The sequence below is a fragment of the Mauremys mutica genome, chromosome 2 (genome assembly GCF_020497125.1).
Source record: "Mauremys mutica isolate MM-2020 ecotype Southern chromosome 2, ASM2049712v1, whole genome shotgun sequence".
Lineage (NCBI taxonomy): Eukaryota > Metazoa > Chordata > Testudines > Geoemydidae > Mauremys > Mauremys mutica.
Window position 1 is genome coordinate 108,119,827 of NC_059073.1, and position 21,625 is coordinate 108,141,451.

At 43.2% G+C, this 21,625-nt stretch overlaps 2 protein-coding genes across 3 annotated transcripts in view; both read left to right on the plus strand.

The window, feature by feature from the left end:
* RIPOR2 (RHO family interacting cell polarization regulator 2) overlaps nucleotides 1-6,269 on the plus strand; it is a 70,749-nt gene extending 64,480 nt beyond the window's left edge. Inside the window, exon 22 of the mRNA XM_045008113.1 lies at nucleotides 4,622-6,269. Coding sequence (XP_044864048.1) covers nucleotides 4,622-4,722 — 101 coding nt within the window. The 3' untranslated portion in view covers nucleotides 4,723-6,269. The remainder of the gene's footprint in view (nucleotides 1-4,621) is intronic.
* Nucleotides 6,270-8,525: 2,256 nt separating this feature from the next.
* Nucleotides 8,526-21,625, plus strand: part of ARMH2 (armadillo like helical domain containing 2) — a 29,828-nt gene continuing 16,728 nt past the window's right edge. The window contains exons 1-2 of one of the 2 annotated variants that reach the window (XM_045007101.1): nucleotides 8,526-8,852; nucleotides 17,700-17,848. In XM_045007101.1, coding sequence (XP_044863036.1) covers nucleotides 8,651-8,852; nucleotides 17,700-17,848 — 351 coding nt within the window. In that variant the 5' untranslated portion in view covers nucleotides 8,526-8,650. Of the gene's footprint in view, nucleotides 8,853-17,699; nucleotides 18,186-21,625 lie in introns of those variants that run through there. The other variant, XM_045007100.1, reaches the window with a different exon arrangement.

The following is a 21,625-nucleotide window of genomic DNA, read 5'->3' on the forward strand; positions in this document are numbered from 1 at the left end:
TTTTTGAGTCTGCAGACAACTAGAAACAATAAATCTGTGAGATGTAAACTGGCCTTTTCATCTCAGTAGGGTGTTAATTGTTAACTGTTTCAATGGTGATCATTTCAGCAGGAACATCCAACCCCAGATTGCCTCCCACACCTCCTCAGTGGCCAAAAGCTTGATCTGTTCTTTGTTCAGCTGGCAAAACTTTCCTTTCCACCAGATAGCTGCTGCAATGCATTGGTACAGTGTCAATTTAAAAAGCCCCAGCAGCATTCTGAAAAGTGAAAATGTGGGGAACAGCTTAAAATGTAATACAGATGTTACCACCACTAGGGCTTCTGCACTGACTGGAATATTTCCATATTTCATTAAAAAAACTTTTCTTAATTTAAATGAAGCTGCAACAGAACTTCAGCTCCGCTTCCCCAGGGTCCAGAGACCTTGCCACAGAGTACCCTGGGGCCATAGCTATAACAGTTATACTGGCAACCTTGTCGGGGAGCAGGGAGATTATGAGCCACAAGGAACTAGCTAAATCTTAGAGTTGATATTCTATGAAATTCACTCTGCATGCATACAGACTGTATGAGCAAATACTGTTCAGTGTAAGAGGGAGAGTGACAAACTGGGGTCCTGCCGGCAGTGCTGCTCTGTCCCCCATTATTGCTATGCTAGCTCATGAGCTGGAAGAGTGGTCACAGCCTCTTTTTTACATGTTGCAAGGAGTTAAATTCCCCTGACCCACACCAAGGTCACCCTCTGGAGGGCTATCATGAAGCTCTTTGATTTTGTGACCCTCTGCACCATAGTGATTTTCACAATAGTGTCTCTTCTCTTGTAACAGTGCACTCACTTCTCACTAACCAAGCGGCACTGGTGTACTAGTGTTTAATAAAGGAGAAACACGCTGAGGATCTGATCCAGCATTCTTTATGCACCTGAAACTGATGTTCACAGAAGTTTTGAATATGAAAGAATGCAGGATCAGGCACAGAGGGGCACATCCAGCCTCCACCTTTGTGGATGTGAAGGCCTCTTGGTTGTTAAATCTACTGGGCCAGATTAATTGGAGGTGGGGAGCAACTGTGTAGATCCCTCCATTCTGCCTCCTCATGGGGTTCAGTCAGTCATTAGGTTGGAGTAATCACTAAAAGCAGCTCTGCAGCTACTCTGTGTCAGTGGGGAAGGGGAGATTCCTTTTGCCCGGACTCTTTCCCATGGAGATACCCAATACCTAAACCCACTATTGCAGAGCAGCTGAGTCTTTGAATGAGGCTACATGCACCACTTCAGTGAAAGTTACACAAGTTCTTCAAACATTCTTTTCAGTTTCTCACACTCACTGACAAGCTGCATGGAAACTTCTTTAATAGATGCTCAACTTAAATGTATACCCCAAATTAAAAACCATAGTAAGAGAACCAAAAAAGTGCCACTGTGGCTAAACAACAAAGTAAAAGATGCAGTGAGGGGCAAAAAGGCATCCTTTAAAAAGTGGAAGTTAAATCCTAGTGAGGAAAACAGAAAGGAGCATAAACTCGCAAGTGAAGTGTAAAAATATAATTAGGAAGGCCAAAAAACAATCTGAAGAACAGCTAGACAAAGACTCAAAAAGTATCAGCAAAAATGTTAAGCACATCAAAAGCAGGAAGCCTGCCAAACAACCAGTGGGGCCACTGAACGATCGAGATGCTAAAGTCGCACAGAAAGGGGATAAGACCATTTGGGGAGAAACTAAATGAATTCTTTGCATTGGTCTTCACAGCTGAGGATGTGAGGGAGATTCCCAAACCTGAGCCATTCTTTTTATGTGACAAATCTGACTAACTGTCCCTGACTGAGGTGCCATTATAGTAGGTTTCAGATCAAATTGATAAACTAAATAGTAATAAGTCACTAGGATCAAATGGTGTTCACCCAAGAGTTCTGAAGGAACTCAAATGTGAAATTGCAGAATTACTAACTGTGGTATGTAACCTATAATTTAAGTCAGCTTCTGTACCAGATGGCTGGAGGATAGGTAATGTGAACCCAATTTTTAAAAAAGCTCCAGAGGCGATCCCGGCAATTACAGGCCGGTAAGCCTGACTTCACGATTTTTTGGGGAAGAGTTAACATGTTTTTATAAAGGGAAATCATGCCTCAGCAATCTATTAGAATTCTTTGAGGGGGGTCAACAAGCATGTGGACAAGGGTAATCCAGTGGATAGAGTGTATTTAGATTTTCAGAAAGCCTTTGACAAAGTCCCTCACCAAAGGTTCTCAAGCAAAGTAAGCTGTCATGGGAAGGTCCTCTCATGGATCAGTAACTGGTTAAAATATAGGAAGCAAAGGGTAGGAATAAGTGGTCAGTTTTCAGAACAGAAAGAGGTAAATAGTGGTGTCCTCCAGGAGTCTTTATTGGGACCAATACTGTTCAATATATTCATAAATGATCTGGGAAAACAAAACTACTCAAGATAGTTAAGTCCAAAGCAGACTGCAAAGAGTTTTATAAAGGAACCTCACAAAACTGGGCAACAAAATGGTAGATGAAATTCAATTTTGATAAATGCAAAGTAATGCACATTGGAAAACATAATCCCAACTATACATATAAAATGGTGGGGTCTAAATTAGCTGTTACCACTGAAGAAAGAGATCTTGGAGTCAGTGTGGATAATTCTCTGAAAACATCCACTCAGTATGCAGTGCAGTCAAAAAAGCTAACAGACTGTTGGAAACCATTAAGAAAAGGATAGGTAATACAGAAAATATAATATTGCCTCTATAAATCCATGATAAGCTACATCTTGAATACTGCATGCAGATCTGGTCGCCCACTTTCAAAAAAGATATATTGGAATTGGAAAAGCTACAGAAAAAGGCAATAAAAATGATTCAGGGTATGGAACAGCTTCCATATGAGGAGAGATTAATAAGACCGGGACTTTTCAGCTTTGAAAAGAGTTGACTAATGGGGGATATGATGGAGATCTATAAAATCATAACTAGTGTGGAGAAAGTAAATAAGGAAGTGTTATTTACTCCTCATACCACAAGAACTAGGGGTCACCACATGAAATTAATAGGCAGCAAGTTTAAAACAAACAAAAGGAAATATGTCTTCAAACAATGCACAGTCAACCTGTGCAACTCTTTGCCAGAGTATGTTGTGAAAGCCAAGACTGTAACAGGGCTCAAAAAAGAACTGGATAAATTCATGGAGGATAGGTCCACCAATGGCTATTAGCCAGGATGGGCAGGGATGGTGTCCCTAGCCTCTGTTTGCCAGAAGCTGGGAATGGATCACTTGATGATTACCTGTTCTGTTCATTCCCTCTAGGACACCTGACATTGGCCACTGTCGGAAGACAGAATACTGGGCTAGATCAGGGATTGGCAACCTTTGGCACATGGCCCATCAGAGAAAGCTGGCGGGCCGGGACGGTTTGTTTACCTGCAGCCTCCTTAGGTTCGGCCAATCGCAGCTCCCACTGGCCACAGGTTCGCTGTTCCAGGCCAATGGGGCTACGGGAAGCAGCAGCCAGCACATCCCTTGGCCCACGCCACTTCCCATCTCTCCCATTGGCCTGGAACGGCAAACCACGGCTAGTGGGAACTGCAATCGGCCGAACCTGCGGAGGCTGCAGGTAAACAAACCGTCCCAGCCCACCAGCGGATTTCCCTGACAGGCCGCATGCCAAAGGTTGCCGATCCCTAGGCTAGATGGACCTTTGGTCTCACCCAGTATGGGCGTTCTTATTGGCTCACCAAGAATTAATTCTGTTATTGGATATGGTATTGTTTGGGACACCAAAAAAACCCTGAACCCAGGGTTGTTTGCGTAAAAGATAACGTTGCCACTCTGACCTGCCTTATGGCACATGGAGACCTCCTTCACTTCTCTGAAAGCACATGCAAAATATTAGTTAGATTGAAAGCTGATAAGACACAGCAAAATCACTGCTTACTCTTTTCTATTTGTGACAAAGGTAAACTTAGCTTGGAAAGACACAGACCATTTAGCAGTACACCTGTGCAAACAGCATCACATAATCACAAGGCTCACCTGCTTCATCTTTGCTCCAAACTAATCTTATCCACTTAGCCCAAACATTTTGTAATGCTATTCAGACCATTCAGATTATTTAAGTGCCCATAATTTCATATAAAACTGAATCCTTACTACACCATCAGTGAATTTAGTAGATTGCTTGTACAAATAAAATTTAAAAATTACACTCTGGCCACCATCCTATTACGTATTAATCCATCTCCTCTGAAAATGTGGTGTGAAAGTGATAGCAAGAATTTTTATATTTTTATATACGATGCAAAAACATTTGATAGAAGATAGCTTTTTGAGAAGACAGATAGTGGAAAAGAGTAGGCAATGGTGTTCCAACATATTTATGCAAGTAAATTATCTACTACCACAGCAATGCAGAGTAACAGTTTTTAAGGAATAGTTTGAACATTCACAGCACGCTCAATTTTTGTGGCTAATTTCTTAATTTGCACTGAACATACGAAAATTCCTATAGAAAAAGTCATCAGCAAAGCAATTCTTTCCACAGAAAGGAGTGCAGGGTGTGGGATTTTGTGTACACAAATGATGCAATGTTTTATTTATACTTTACTGTTTTGTGTTCAGGTGAAGATGGGCGACTGGCATATGAGCAGCTGGATAAATTTCCTCGGGAATTTGTTAAAGTTGGAGGCCGTCGGGGGACTGAAGTTGCCACAGCTTTTTAGACTCAAGATAATCTACCTAACAGTTAACAGTCATTATGACTGTTCACATTAACTGGAACGGTGCTGTAATTTAACAGCTTTAAAAACAAACCATCTTTTGAAGAATGCTAAAGAATGTCCTGAAAGTTAGCAACTTACAGACGTTTTAAGAAAAAAAAAGTGTAAATTCCAGTTATTGAGTTCCTATTGGCTTTTCTTCCTAGCTTATGATGGAACAGTTGTATGTTGAAGACAATGCTTCTTCAAGTGCTTCAGAGTAAATGATGTAGTTGCAGTAAATCAGTCTCAGCAAACTTCTATAAGATTTTAGAATTCAGCATCTTAATATTTTTACACAATTTTGCACTTGTTTTATTGAAGTAGTTGTTGTGTATGCTTGAAATGTGATGCTGCATCTAAAAAGGAAAAGTAGGGAGCAAACCAAGTGGAGCTACAAAGCTGCTTTCTCTCCACATTGCGCTAAGTCTTGGATACCTTGCAGGGTTCCTAACAGCATTATAGCAGCATGGACTGAAACTCAGCTACCCAGGTCTATTTTACTGATGAAATATAGATCAAGTTTCTTCAAATCAAGTTTTGTCTCCAGAAACAACAGGCTGCAAACCCCAGGAGATGTTATTTCACTGACTCATTTTAAATGCCTCTGCGCTGGTCTTTTATTTCCTCCCTCTCACCCTCCAGTAATGAACCATGATTAATCCAGGGATTTGCTTGTGCTATCAAGCAATTACGTAGGTTTTATAGAAATAAATGGAAGGTTACATGTACTCATTGTTCAAAAAGAAAAAGTGAATATAATACAATTGCATGAATCCCAGAAGCCGTTTTTGTTTCCTAGGTTACAAGAAGGAGTGGGTTACGTGCACTCTGGCTAGTGCATAGCAGCTTGCTATAGAGTAATTTCAGTATGAAGAATTAAAGCAAACTAAAGAGGACCTTGGAGCTGTTAAAGACAGGGTGCAAATAAAAGCATTTCCTCCCCCTCCAATTCCAAGTATGAAAGACTGAGTGCTTCAAACTATTGATTATAGCCCTTAAATTACACTCACCTCTTCTGTTAACTTAACAGAAGAGCATTATTCTACTGCAGTAGATCTGACATGAAATACTATTTAGATGTTAATTAAAAGATCCAGCTTCTGATAGACTATACAGAAAATGATCACTAATAGTTCACTTCAAAAAGAAGCCTTGTGCGCCAAATACATTGGCAGACAGTTTTTCTGACTGTGAATGTTACCAACAATGTACATACAGCTGTATATTTATAAATATATATATATATATATATATATTCTTCCTTTAATTAAAGGTGCATTTGTACAGTCTAAAATATTTACTTGTTTACTGAAGGAAATAGGCTCTTTTTACAGAAGGTTAAATAACCACGTCATGGGTTTTATATCGCAGCTACTGCATGAGCTGATTCTCCCATCATGTTCTTTTGTTCTGACAGTTGCTTATTTTTTGCCTTCAAGTTTTGTGGTATTTGTACTCATATTTCCTATCACATTTAAGTTATAATAAAGAATATTTTTAATCACTAACCACATTGGTTCAAACTATAAAATGTGTGTGCTCAACCTTCTCCACTCTGAGGACTAAATAACCTTAATACACATTTCTCAGGTTTTTGTCTACACTGGAAATTGGCCCCCAGCACCAGCCATCGGTGGCCACTAATCTCTGTAGCTGTCCCAGAGCAGAGCCCATCCATTGTGGACAAGAAAAGCCTCAGTTCCCAATGGTGCAACTCCCTTCAGGCTGGCACTGGGGCAAATCCCCCAAATAGTTAATTAAGGTCTTAGTTTGCTACTTGTGGCAGCTCCCTTTGTGCAGTCTCCCAGGAAACAATCTGCAAGGAGAGATTCACTGTTGTACTCATGTCCTATCGTGAAGGTATTTCATAAGAACATCTGGGGAAGGGATTAATAGTTCTGTTTTGACAGGTCTTCTCTCCACTACAAAATTAAGACACAACTTTGAAAAGTCTAGTTAAATAACAATGCTATCCACTACTTTGCAATCAGGGTTGCCAAGGGGAAGTCCCATTCAACATCATGTCAGCTAATCATAGTTAAACCTTGGTGCAACACTACCTAAGTCAGGGGTCTCCAATGCAGTGCCCGTGGGCGCCATGGCGCCCGCTGGGGTGTCTAAGTATGCCCATGTACTGGCCAGTGGATGAGCATCCACTGAAATGCCGCCGACAAGCAGCAGCATCCAGAGGCATCGCCACCGAAATGCTGCCGATTTCGGCAGCAACGTCTACTGATGTTGCCACTTGGCAGCATTTCGGCGGATACTCGTCCATTGCCACAGTCCTCCGTGGCTCGTCGTCTGGTCCCAAACCTTTTTCATCTGGTGGGTGCCACTGACCTAAGTGCTGTGGTTTTCACTACATCCAGGAGACCTTGGAAACATGTGAATGGGGCTGGGCCCCTGTATGCTGTTAATTTAGAGTATTACACAGCACAACATGGTGGCAGATATGCAGTACTGCAGCTTCTCATGGAATTCAATGGCAAAAACTTAAATGCTAGCTTGGTTTTTTTTCCTCTTTTGCCTTTTCATGGGTGACTAGATTTGTAGCCCTAACTTTCTGCTGGCCAAGAGACACTATAGTGACAGATTGTTTTAGTTATTAAAACCAAAAACACATACAAAAAAGGCAGAAAAAACAAAGGGAAGAAAAATCAGCATGGAAAGGTGGAGGGGTATAATTAGCTGAAGTCAAAGAAATGTGGAGCCAATGATCTAATGCAGGGGTCAGCAACCTTTCACAACTGCTGCGCCGAGTCTTAATTTATTCACTCTGATTTAAGGTTTCGCGTGCCAGTAATAATACATTTTAACGTTTTTAGAAGATCTCTTTTTATAAGTCTATAATATATAACGAAACTATTGTTGTATGTAAAGTAAATAAGGTTTTTAAAATGTTTAAGAAGCGTCATTTAAAATTAAATTAAAATGCAGAGCCCCCTGGATGGGTGGCCAGGACCTGGGCAGCGTGAGTGCTGCTGAAAATCAGCTTGCATGCCGCCTTTGGCACGTGTGCCATAGGTTGCCTACCCCTGCTCTAATGCTAGTCTCCAGTATCCACCACGTACACAAGGCATTTCAAGCTAGATTTATTTAAGGTGTAGAGCTTTTTCACAACACTAGACCCAGGGTGGGGGGTAATTATTATGTGATTGGTATTATCTGAATTTCTGCAAAGCAAAATGAGAAATTATTTTAATCGTGTTTTAAATAAAAACATTATTTTGGAAATATAATAGGCTTGTGTCTGGTTTCTGTACCTTCCCTTCCTACTACAAAATAAGCTTACAGCCCCTAGTTATAGCATGCTGCAGACATTGTTTTAAACCAGTGGTTCTCAAACTATTGTACTGGTGACCCCTTTCACATAGCAAGCCTCTAAGTGTGACTCCCCCCTTATAAATTAAAAACACTTGCTTATATATTTAACACCATTATAAATGCTGGAGGCAAAGTGGGGTATAGGGTGGAGGCTGACAGCTCGCATCCCCCCATGTAATAACCTCGTGACCCTCTAAGGGGTCCTGACCCCCCATTTGAGAACCCCTGTTTTAAACCAACAGAACACATTTACATTCAGACATCTGAAGATGATAATGTGTTACAATGAAATGGGGGCATTAGGGCATAGAACATTCATTTGCTAAAATAAATCCTCTGATGTCATCAGATTCTGTGTTACAACAAAGAGCTGCTTCCATTTTTCATTCTGTTTATTAACTTTATTCTAAAGTGTTGCTTAGTTACTAACCTGAGTGATTTTCTTCAAAATCAGAATTAATACTGTTGCTTTCCAGCTGTTTCCTATTTAATTTCAGAGCACACAGATTTCTACACACATTGAAGAAAGTCATTAAGGACAACTTCTTGAGGAGTCCCTGCAAGTATGTTTAAGAAGCTCCAAGCTTGTTATGAAACTTATATCAAAACCTTTTTTTCTTCTGTGAAGGAAGAGCCCTACAATCCAACTGGCAGCATTTTTCATAAGCAAAAAATTGTTAGATATGGCACCAATGTGAGGAATACACAACTACCCCTGGAACAGAGAGCCCAAGCTGCAAAAAATATTGGACTGCTAGCGTACACAGGTAACAAGGCAAACTGGCTTGTTGAAATATTTCTTCTGCTTTCTTGTTTGCTATTTCAGTATAATTTAAACCTACGGTGTCATATATGTGCTAAAATAAGGCTAGTGTTTTTCATGCAGCTTGTTGAAAAACTAGGCAAATATCTAGATGAACTGACGTACCCCTTGGAAGACCTCTGCATATCCCCAGGGTATGAGAACCACTGCACTACAGTTTAAAACTGTATGAACTGTAAGGATAAATAGTAATAATATAGTGAGCTTTTTTAAGAAAAGAAGGGGTTCTTTGAGCCTGCCAGACAGCAAGCCTACTGTAATTGTCAGAAATATTCATAATCAGTTGCCATCAATGTTCAAAAATGTGATATCTTAATTAAAGTCATAGCACCACTGTGGGTAGAGGAGACCTTCCTCCTTCTAAATGTAATAAAAAGTACAGAGAAAAGTTACTGGTATATTGTGATCCAAGTACACACTGCTGGCAGATACTCTATTACTTTGGGAGTGTAAAGTCAGCCAAAAACTCAAAAAGAAAGTGGTTCAGTGAAAGTCAGGTTTTTGGCCAACTAGAATCTGGAATAGGAAGGCCAGTCATGGAATGAGAGATCTAATGAACATGATGTCTCCATCATACAATTTTTTCCACAGAAAATTTACATGTAACTCACTCATCATGTGTTCTGCAATCTGGCCAAGTTTTCTAGAGAATAGCTCAGCCAAGTTCAGAAGCAAGACTGGCAGCAGTCAGTGGATTTGTGCAACAACAGTGCCCAAGAACCCACGTAAATCACCATGACTTGTAACATCTGCATTTTAAAATGCTCACTTAAATGAATATTTTTGCCACTAAAAAAGATGCTTTTACTCTGTTCTAGCCCACGAAAGCTTATGCCCAAATAAATGTGTTAGCCTTTAAGGTGCCACAAGTACTCCTCGTTGTTTTTGCTGATACAGACTAACACGGCTACCACTCTGATACCTGTCATTTGCAAGAAAGGCAACACAGTGGTTCTTGTTCTGAGGTTATTTCCAGTCTATTCCATCTGCTGCCACGGACAGTTTCATTGCATTAAATGGCAAATCCTGACCCCACTGCACAGCCCAATCAACCAGACTGGGCACTGGAGAGACCTGATGAGTTTGTGGGGGAAGATGTTCTCTGAAGCTGAGCTGCAGCTCTTTGATGGGAATGACTGGTGGACCGGTAACATTACTAAGCCTGCTCTCAACTCTTGCTTCAACCTGCCTGTGTTGCTGGATGTGTGGCTAGTCCATGTAGCTGTTCACAACTGGTTTGAGATCCCCAAATTCTGTCTCACTACTGCCACTCCTGAATGATACCACAATGGTTTTGCAGCATGCAGTGAATTCTGCCTGGACAGAGGGGGAATGGTAGTGAAAGGGAAGTAGGAGAGAGAAGAGGGGGCAGTGACAGATTTACCCTTATGTAACTAGATGGCATTTTAGTAGTCACATTGACGCCACAAGTTGCCTTCTCAGCATTTATTCCTTGGACAAAGACCCCAAATGTTTTTTTAGGACATGAAATCCTTTTTTTGAATTGCAATGTGCTATTGTTCTGAAAAAAAGGAAAAATAATGTGTGATAAATATGCCCTCTAGCAGGAAATACAGATGATAAATATCAGAATCAGATTAAAGAACAAGACTGTAAGCAGCTCAAAGGCTCAGCAGATTTTCAAGTTGCTAGCCCCCAATATCAAATGCAGTTCTGAAAAAACACAAACTACTCCTGGGGGAATTCTGCGCCACTGTGCATGTGCAGAATTCATGTCCCCTGCAGATTTCTTTGCTTCTCCACAGGAAAAAATGACTTTCTGACCCTCACCCCATACATCCAGAACCCCCCTAGCACTGCATACCTGAAGCCCCCACACTGAATCTCAACCCCTGCAACCAGACCACACCCCCCACTGAGTTCCCTGCACTCAAACCTCCAGTAATGAGCCCCCTTCCCACACCACCTTGAGTCACCACATCGAAAACCCCATGACACTGACCCCAATGAGCCTCTATGCATCCAGATTCCCCCCCCCACTGACCTCCCTGCACCTAGATTGTGCCACACAGAAGTCTCTCATCCCCACACCTTTATCCATCCACACCGAGCCCCTCCACACTTGGATCTTGCTTGGTTGAGCCTGCCTGCCCCACACCTGGTGTGCCTGGCACAGAGCCCCAGGGTGTGGGCAAGTCCATACCTTATGCTGTGTCAGGTGCAGCCTCACCACTGAGTGTGTCCCGCGGGTGGGGTTGCTGCAGGGTTATCTCCCACCTTCATACAGCCCGTGGCCTGTGCTCCACACTGCCATGCTGGACCCTCTTTCTTTATTAATTGACAAATAAAACTTGCAGAATTTTAAAATATTGTGTGCAGAATTTTTATTTTTTTGGTGCAGAATGTCCTCAGGAGTAACACACATGCAGAAATACCACTTAAGAACAGTAAATAATGCAATGTGTATCCTCTTTGCTGATGAACATATTTATACATGTGCAATCTGGAAAACAAACACATTAGACCAACATGCCTCGGTTAGGCAACTCAGTGCCAAATACCAAGGGATTTCAGTAGCCCTTCCAAGAAGTAATTATAGTATAATAAAAGCCCTTCATTTTCAGTTTTTACCGATTTTTACGGAAAATTTCCCAGGTTTTACAAAAGCTATTATTTGTTTTTTACCAGTTTTTGCTCAAGTTTTGGATCACTGACGTACATGAAACTACTGATTATGTTAAGAAAATCCAATACATTAAGTAGATGTTAATAATAAATTAATCTAAGTGAAAATGTGAAGCTGTCTGCTAAAGTAAGGCAATATAATGGAAGATACACACATATAGATGCATACATGTGCATGTGTACGTACTGTTACCAGTTCATGAAATAAAACAGCATTAAGCTGCTTTTACTCTCAATATCCTTACTTTTTGCTAATTGTTGCTGTTTTTCTGTCCTCCCATCCCCCCAACATTAGCCTCAATATTTACCCAGAAAACTAAAACTTTTTTTGCACCATTTTTCACCTCTCTTTTCATTTTTTATAACAAAAACCAATAAATTCCTGGGAAGTGTTAAACAAAATAAAAACCAAAACGGAAGGGAGTGAGTATGTATAATGCATACACCTTCAGATGTTATGCCTTGGGTAGAATGGGTTTTTAAATTTTAACTTTCATTGTTACTTGGCCTTATTTGCCAGTAAATAAGCGCCTCTTCCCCAATACTACTTTTATTTCCTACTATAAAAAAATCAGGGGCCAGCTGTTTCTATGCTGAAATCTCTGCACAAACAAACCCTGCTGAAATATCTGAGATCTGAGGGGAGTCTAACTCCCAATCTGGCAAACCTGTAGGGTTTGGAGTACCTGAGAGCCCAAGCTCATCAGAGCACAGTTCAAGTAAAACACGCTAGGACCACAGCATAGAAGCAGATAGGCCCCCCATTCCTTTAAGGCAATGAGAGGAGTTATTTCAATGAGCAATGTGAGAAGGAAAGTGAGCCAGCTGCCCAATGAAGAGGCACAATGGTGTGCCTGGCTTTTTGAAAAGCAGGCCCAATATATTCCGATTCTATCACTGGCCATTTTATCCTGCCAAACTAAATTCCCACTGCAGTTTAATTGGATATCAAGTTCTTCTCTTCATCTGCTAAGTAGTGTTGCTTTTGTAACACAGCTGCATTCCATAAATGTGTTCTCTCTTTATTTACCACACAAACCATAAACAGCCTACAGTATGTATAGGAAGTAGTTTACATATAGACTAGATGTAGTGTGTGTATATACACACGCAGGATGTGTCAAGTGACTATCACTGAATATATATATTGCTAATTCTTACATAGGATACTTTTAATTTGTGTATTAAATTTGAAAAGTATATAGGATTCTTGGGATAATATATTGTAATAAATCCAACTCTGCACTTTTACAGCATATTTCAAGTGCTCTGTAAACATTTTTAATTAATCACAACACCCCTGTGGGCATATGCAAATATTGGCTCCATGTTTCAGATACTGAAATTGATGCATTGAAAGATTAAAGCCCAGCTCCTCAAAGGAATTGAAGTGCCTAACTGCCATTGAAATCAGTAAGAGTTAGGTACCTATGTTTTTGAGGATCTGGGTACAAGTGGCCTGACCAAGGTCACAAAGCAAGTGTGTGGCAGAGAGAGGAAGAGCACCTGTATGTTTCATCTCCCAGTTCTACAATTTTGGGCACATCTACACTTGCAAAGAACTAGCACTGGCAGTTACAGCGCCGCTCAGGGAGCACCGAAGGAAAACCACTGTTGTGTGTTCACACTGACAGCTGCCTGCACAATAGCGTGTTCACACTTGCAGCACTTGCGGCACTATTCGGAGTGGTGCACTCTGGGTACCTATCCCACAGAGCACCTCTTTTGCTGCTAAGACTTGTGGGAAGGTGGAAAAGGTTGCAGGGCGTCCTGTCTCCTGCCCCATAATGCATTGCTTCCCATCCCAGCAATCCCTGTGCTTCCATCCGCATTTGGGGCCATCTTTCAACAGTTTGTGTACTGCGCACCCTGCCCTGCCTCTGTCCGGTTGCAGGAATGGATCCCAAGCTGTTGACCAGAATGCTGCTCGCACTGACCAACATGTCACGAGTGGCAGCAGTTATTCCTTAAACTACAAAGGCAAAAGGAGTGTGACATTGATCTCACCACACGTACTAGCTATAACACAAGAACACTTGTGTCATTCATGGAGGTGCTGACCACAGTGGAACGCTGCTTTTGGGCTCGGGAAACAAGCACTGAGTGGTGGGATCACATTGTCATGTACGTCTGGGATGACAAGCAGTGGCTGCAGAACTTTTGGATGAGGAAAGCCACATTCATGGGACTGTGTGATGAGCTCACCCTAGCCCTGTGGCGCAAAGACAAGAGAATGAGAGCTGCCCTGTCGCTGGAGAAGTGCATGGCAATTGCACTGTGGAAAGCTGGCTAGTCCAGACTGCTACCAATCGGTTGCTAACCAATTCGGAGTGGGGAAGTTGACTGCTGGAGTCGTGTTGATGGAAGCGTGCAGGGCCATTAATTGCGTCCTGCTCTGAAAGACTGACTCTGGGCAACATGAATGAAATTGTGGACAGCTTTGAACAAATGGGCTTCCTTAACTGCGGAGGAGCAATACATGGCAAGGACATTCCAATTCTGGCACCAGGCCACCAAGTACATTAATCACAAGGGGTATTTTTCAAAGGTTCTCCAGGCGCTTGTGGATCACCGTGGGCATTTCACAGACATTAACACAGGCTGGTCCAGAAAGGTGCGTGACCCACCCATCTTTTGGAGCACTGGCCTGTTTAAGAAGCTGCAAGCAGGGATTTTCCTCCCGGACCAGATCACCACCATAGGGGAAGTCAAAATGCCCATTGTAATCCTGGGAGACACCACCCACCCCTTAATGCCGTGGCTCATGAAGCCATACACAGGGCAACTTGACAGCAGCAAGGAGCAGTTCAACAAAAAGCTGAGCAAGTGCAGAATGTCTGGAGTGTGCATTTGGCCATCTAAAAGGCCCCTGGCAATGCCCGTAGGGGAAGCTGGACATGGCCAATGACAATAGTCATATGTTTAGAGACAGGTTCTGTATGCTCCATAATATTTGTGAAGGGAAGGGTGAAAGCTTCACTCAGGGCTGGACCACAGAGGCTCAGCACCTGGAGACTCAGTTTGAACAACGAGAGATCAAGGCTATTAGAGGGGCACAGCAGGGGGCTATAATGGATCAGGATGCTTTGAGACAGCAAGTTGAAGCTGAAAGCCACTAATGTGTGTTGCTATGCTCTGGACTACACTGCTTGTAAGGAGAGGATTAGTGCACCTGCTGCAAGAAGGGGCCTTAACATAATTGTATGTTGGTTTGCAGTGCTCTTTTTGCTTTCACTTAATAGACTAAAGATTGCTTTCCTTTCAAACAAACACAATGCTTTTATTCAAAGACAACAAGCAGAGGAAAGAGTCAAATGAAAAAAAAATCATCAGCGGGGACAGGAATGGGGGAAGGGAAGGTCTCAAGAGGCAGAGAGGTCTGGGGATGGCTACAGATTTGTGTATGGCCAGGGATCATACCCAACCTTCTCCTTTGGAGTACAAAGCCATGGGTGCTGTACTCCAGCAGGACTAAACTTCAGAGACACAGGCGTTGAGCACAGTAGGTACTGGGAGTCCACAGGGCTGGACTGACAGGGTAGGAGTGGAATGCAGCAGGTACAGACTGGAGCCAGGGGGTTGATAAGTGTGTTTGGGGGAGGAGGGGATGGGGGCACGTGGCACAGGCGCACACATGGGAAAGTTTTGCAACAGCAGCTGCAAGGGAAGGCGAGTGCGGAGGTGCTTGGTTTAAAGAGCTAGTAATGCCTGGAGCATGTCCACTTGGTACTCCATAACTGTTAAGAGCTGCTCCATGGCTTCTTTCTGGTCTGCCATGTTCTCTTTTCGGTCCCTCTTCTCTGTCCCACCACCCCTTCAATTCCTTTTTCTTGGTGGTGGAATGTATCACAACCTCATGCATCAAGTCCTCCATAGTTGTTCTTGGATGCTTCCTAATTTTTTGCAACCATTCTGCTGCCGATAACAAAGAGGAAGGCTGTGCTCCCAAGGTCATCTCTGTGAAGTTTAAATGCAACATTTTACAGAAGCAGTATTGTTTGCAACACAGACAACCCTTTTTCAGTACTTTAAAACACAGCCAGTACTCTCACACCTGTCACTAACTGGCTGATCCCAGACAAGCACACAAAAGCCACAAGACCAGGGTAAATCACTGTTCCCGGACCCTGCTATATATTAGGCACGTGGCTCTTGGGAGAGCCAGCACTGTAGGGTGGGCCTGATAATCATTCCTGTCCCCACACTTTCCACAGGAGATGATCACTATGGAAGATATCTTGCTGCAGAGAGGGAGCAGGGAATCAAGGGAGGGTCTTCCCCAAGCCTGCAGCTTCCACCCTGACCCCTATGGGGCTAGCCTGTGTGCAGCAATGGTCCCCCCCTGCCCTCTGACGGCACAGTGGCGTGGGAAAGTTACCATTAAGGGGGCAAGAAACAAAGCAGCTCTGCTGAGGAACCTGTGGCAGCAGATTGCCCAATATCTCCATGAGAGTTTCCTGGAGATCTGAGGGAGATTTCCATGAAGTGAGGGAGTATCAACAGCCTGTTCTGACCTTCAAACTAGGCATGAGGTGGGATACAAGCCTTTCTGCAACGCTCCTGCCCCCAACAACTCGCTTCAGCAATTCCCAAAGTCAGATCCACTTACCAGGGGCCTCCTCTCCTGTTTGCACTTCACCAAGATCCAACTACTGTGACTGGCTAGGCTCCTCAAGGGTAGAAAAGAGCTCCTGACTGCATGCATTTCTGGCCCCCAGCCCTCCATGGGGGGATGAGGAGCAGGTCCCAAGCAAACCGGGGGGGGGAGGGGAAGACCTCCCCAGGGAGGGAGCGGGGGGGCGGGCCCTAGGCATCCATAGAGGGGAGCAGGTCCCAGTGAAGGGAGCAGGGGGGCTGGCCCCAAGCTTCCATGTTGAGGGGGGGCATGAGGAGCAGGCCCCCAGGCCTTCGCAGGGTGGGGCATGCCCAGGCTGGCCCCAGGCCTCTGCAGAGGGAGGAGCAGGTCCCACCCCCCCAGCACTCACCAGCAGTGTGGCTGTGGCCAGATCCCTGCACTCTCACCACTGGTAAGTGCAGCCTTGGCCCCGCTGCAGAGCTCAGGGAAGTGGAGGTGGGGCTGGACAGGGAAGGAGAGGGGGCCCTAGGTTAGAGCCAGTGTTGGGGCAGCACACAGCTACGCAGGGCACCAGGAAATCTGGTGCCCCAAATTTCCTGGTGCCCTATGCAGCTGCGTACTTTGCATATGGGTAAGGACGGCCCTGCCCCTCTTCATCCAAGATTACCTCCTCCTGACTTGGTCCACTCACAACTGGCATGCAAACCAACAAAGTAATCACAGGGTCCTTCACAGTGGGGGGGTGGGGGTCACTACCATGTATCACGTCCAGCTCTTTGTAGAACCGCAGCTTGTGGGCACAGCACCGGAATGGTGGTTTGCCTCCCGCATCTTGTGGTAGGCGTTCCGCAGCTCCTTCACTTTGACCCTGCACTGCACCATGTCCCGGCATGGCCCTTTTCTATCATGTATCTAGAAATCTGTCCATAGGTATCATAATTCCTACAGCCAGAGCGCAGCTGTGACTGCACTGCCTCTGCCCAAATACCAATGAGGTCCAGCAGCTCCAAGTGGGGGATCACCTAGTGCATGGAGCAGGCATGGCCACCTGAAAAGGTGTGTGCAGTGGTCTCAGCGCATCACCGAGCAAACACAAAGGGGACTTTCAAATTTTCAAAGGAATTTATGAGGTGGGGATGACAGAGATGAGAACAGGCATCGTGGGACACCTCTAAAGGCCAATTGCAGCACTGTAGTCACCACGGTGTCTACATTGGCACCTCAAAAAGCTCCACGCCTCTTGTCAGGGTGGTTTTTTTAGAGCGCTGAATGTGTGCAGTTTCTGTGCACTGAGTGGCTTGGATGTGTGTACACCTCAGGAGTTACAGTGCTCAAAGCTGTTTTACTGCACACAAACTTGCCACTGTAGACAGGGCCTCAGCCTCATGGCTATCCTTCACCTATATAGTAGTTTCCTTAGTGGCACACACAATGGATTGGGTGTGTTCTAACACAATGGAACTAATTTAAAGGTTCTGTGGTAGCCTTAGCTCAGAATTTCCAATGTACATGCAAATGATTAACTAGCCAATGACCTACTAGAGATAAAGATAACTTCTTCAATTGCAGGTGGGCCAAATGCTGGAATTTATGCATCAGAATACATCCAGGACCTAATTGATATCTTGCACATGCCAGATACTTCAGCAAACGTGAGGATCCTGGTGCTCCAAGGGCTGTGCGGTATTTGTTATATAAATTACAGTAACCAAAACAAGGTAAAAGATCTGAATCTTGCTGATGTTCTTTTTGTTTGTCTCACTGAAGATGAAAATTCATCCCCAGCTAGCAACCATATTACGGTGGTTAAGTTCTGGGTTTGTTACCTTCTGACTGTCCTTTGTTGCAACAATATCCCATACATCAGAATACTCCATGAATTGGGAGGTCAAATGCTGGAAACAAAGCTGAAAAGCCTGTCTCACATGGAATGGTCTGGCTGGCCCGATAATTATGCAGAAGTACTGTTTTCCCTTTTGGGGTTTCACAAAGGTCAACTTACTTCTGCTATTTAAAATGAAATAACCCTCTCAAGGATTGTTATAACATGTGAACTATTTACATGGCATAATAAAGAAAATGAATTAAATAATGTCACTCTTCCTCTTCCCCATCCCCCAAGAACTATTTTGGAATTTAAAAAATTAACAGGACCTAGCTCAGCTCCTATGCTCATCCATTCTTCATCCTCTCCCCTGACTGGAAAGTCAGGACTACATTACTGAACAGGTAATCTGCCATCAGGTTCATTTTCCTGAGCCAATGTCTTACTAAAAACCTTCCTCCTCCTTTCCCTTCCTGACACACCCTGCACAGTCACTTCAAAGGATTCCAAACTAATACTCTCTTGAATACTATGTTGGAGCAGGGGTTAGTGTGACCTTAGTGCACCATAGCCCCAACAGGATGTGATGTGTGAAGACGCTAGTCAGCATACTGATTCAGCAGAACTTGGGGGAGTGCACATTGCTTCTTTCTAAAAGGCTTGCTCCTATTAACATTACAATAAATGGGTAGTATCAGACTCTAAAGGAATAGTAAGATACATCATATTAACCACCCACCCAAATCTATTCTCCCCTGCACTGGCTCAGGAACCTTTCAGGAAGCTAGCCTCCCTCTGCTATCCACTCCTTGGTGCATGCCTTTACAATAAACTAGGATATTTGAAGAGACAGCGCGCAAGGTCTTGAAAACATGAAGCATGAGATTATGATTTACAAAATGTGCACAGCATGCCAGGTGCTTTACAAACATGTATAAAGACAAAGCCCCTGTCCTGAAGAGTTAATCATCATAAGACTGAATGCTCCAAACAATTACACATACAAATAGTCCCAATGAACAAAGCCAGGACCGTGAATCTTTTTAAATCACATTGGGACACAGAGGCTCTCTAGTATCTCCATCTCCATCTCCAGTTGCCAGGCTCTCTCTCAATGCCTGCCCTATAAACTGAAGAGCATTTCCTGGGAAAGGTCCCCTCTCACTGCTGTACATGCTGGGTACAAGCTCATAAAGTAGGAAGTGCTTTGGGAACCTCTCCCATGAAAGTTTTCAAAACAACTGCACCTGTTCTGATACAGTCCTTTGAAAGTACATATGGTAACTTCGCTTAACGTTGTAGTTATGTTCCTGAAAAATGCTACTTCAAGTGAAATAAGTGAATCCAATTTCCCCATAAGAATTAATGTAAATAAGGGCAGCTTAGGTTCCAGGGAAATTTTTTTCACCAGACAAAGACATACATAAAGTTTTAAATTTTAAACAAACAATACTGTACTCACCAGTGATGATTGTGACGCTTGCTTGAGGCAGGGGCATAGTAGGGTCAGAGGACAGGAGCTTGCCCGGCTCTGCCTGCCCAGCGCTCCTGCCGGGTAGTGGGGTTGAGGGCTTGCCCACTCCCCAGCTGGAATGCCAGGCGGACAGAGTGGGGCAAGCCCCCATGCACCAACCCCACTGCCCAACAGCAGTGCTGGGCAGAGCGTGGCAAGCCCCAACTGGAACGCCAGGCAGATAGGCAGACCGGGGCGAGCCATACAACCTTATAACGGAACATTGCACAACTTTAAATGAGTACGTTTTCTAATAGATCAGCAACCTAACACAACATTAACTGGGATGACTAAGTGAGGAGTTACTGTATTAAGTTTCAACTCAGAGCTTCCAGATGTGCACATCTAGCCTTAAACTTGTTTAGAACATAGTGGCTCATTTGAGCAACTATGGCCACCCCACAGACACACCTATGCATTGATTGCTTATGAACAGGTAATAAACTTTAAGGTGGTAGGGTTGAGGGGTTTTTGTTTTTTAAAAATTTGCTCATATCAAAATCTTCATCTAGATCCCAAAGTGTTTTATCAAAGGGGAAAAGGAGCATTTGAAAGGCCTTAAGGCTGTAAAACATGGCTATATTGGATACCATCTCCTTGATTCCAGTGCTACTGGCTTTCTATGCTCACACCACTTGTCTTTTAAGGATCTGCTGCTTGATGTTTGAGAACAGTAGATGAACAAGCCATTGCTACGATAGGAGCATGAATGTGGTATTACAATCCATCACGTCTCACCTTTAAAGGCATTAATATTTGCTCCCTCTCCTGCCCCAATGTTTGTGTAACCACTGTTAGGCTGGCCTGCTCTGATCTTACTTCTCTTCCCCGCCTTCTCCTGATGATCACCCTCTTTTAAAATTAAAGATATTTGAATTATTTCATGATGTATTTGATGTGAAACATTTGTCCCAAAAATACCACAAATTGTAAAAGCAAACTAAACATTCATTTATGATTGAAATGTTTAACTTGTTGAAAACTTGCTTGTGGCAGGCTGCATACATCTGAGAAAATACAAGCCAGTTTCTACCCTCCTTATAATATATGCTACTTTAGATAAAGAAAACACATGAGGTGTATGGCAAGTACATTCAGGGACTCTACAAAGGTCGGTATTTTGTACATTTTTTCTAACACAGGTAAGCTGTACAGACAGTTATATTTTTCATTTATTTTTTTGGAGAAAAAAGTCAAATGGTAAATTATGACTAAATATTTTTAAAGCTAACTTATTTCAGAAACAGAGCTCACATTTTCAGAACATCAAAAATTATGTCAGTAGGAGATCCCGTAAAGCAAATTTTTCAAGTGTGAGGAGGAAAACTGCTTCTCATTGTGCAAACACCTGATTATCTTTACTATGACTCCCACTGAGATCAATGGGACTATATTTGAGATCTTCAGATAAGTGCTTTAATGTATGCACTATTAAACACTTCAGAGTGGTAATACTGGTTAGTTGTCTGTACTTTAGAGCCACTTGAGGGCAAGGAAAGGCCAGGTGAAGCTACCTCTCTCCACCATGCCAAGAACCCTTTTTCATTGATTTTTCTCACTATGGTCTACTTCCCTAGAAGCAGGTCCTACCTCTTCCTTGACTTGGGGAAGGAGCAGGGCTTGTAGGCTTCTGAAGTGAGAGGAAGAGCAGATGTGCTCTGGCATGTAAAGCGAACAGCTTATGGAGCACACTGACAGGTGGTGCTGGGACTCTTTTGAGGGAACTTATTTTGAAGCATGTACAGAACCATGCAGGACTGCTGTGCATGATAAAAATACTTATTGCAGTGTACTGAGGATGAGTACATAAGGGAAAAAGCAAGCTACTTTATAGCAAAGATGAGGACTGAAACCCCATAAACTTGGGGAAATATTACATAATTCACTGTTCCTTCACACTGCAGAGATTAAATCAATTGTTGATCATATAGGTCACTATTAAGTATTGCTACTGAGCAATGGTTTCTACCTTTCATTTTAAGTGAGACTGACAGCTACATTAAACCCCTCCCCCAGAGTATTTTCTGTTTCAAGAGCTAGATAGCTGTCAGTTCTATAGAAAAATTTAGTTGACTAGAGCAGTGGTTCTCAATCTATTTACCATTGTGGGCCACATATGCAGTTGTGTTACGTGGGCCAAATCCAATATATACACAA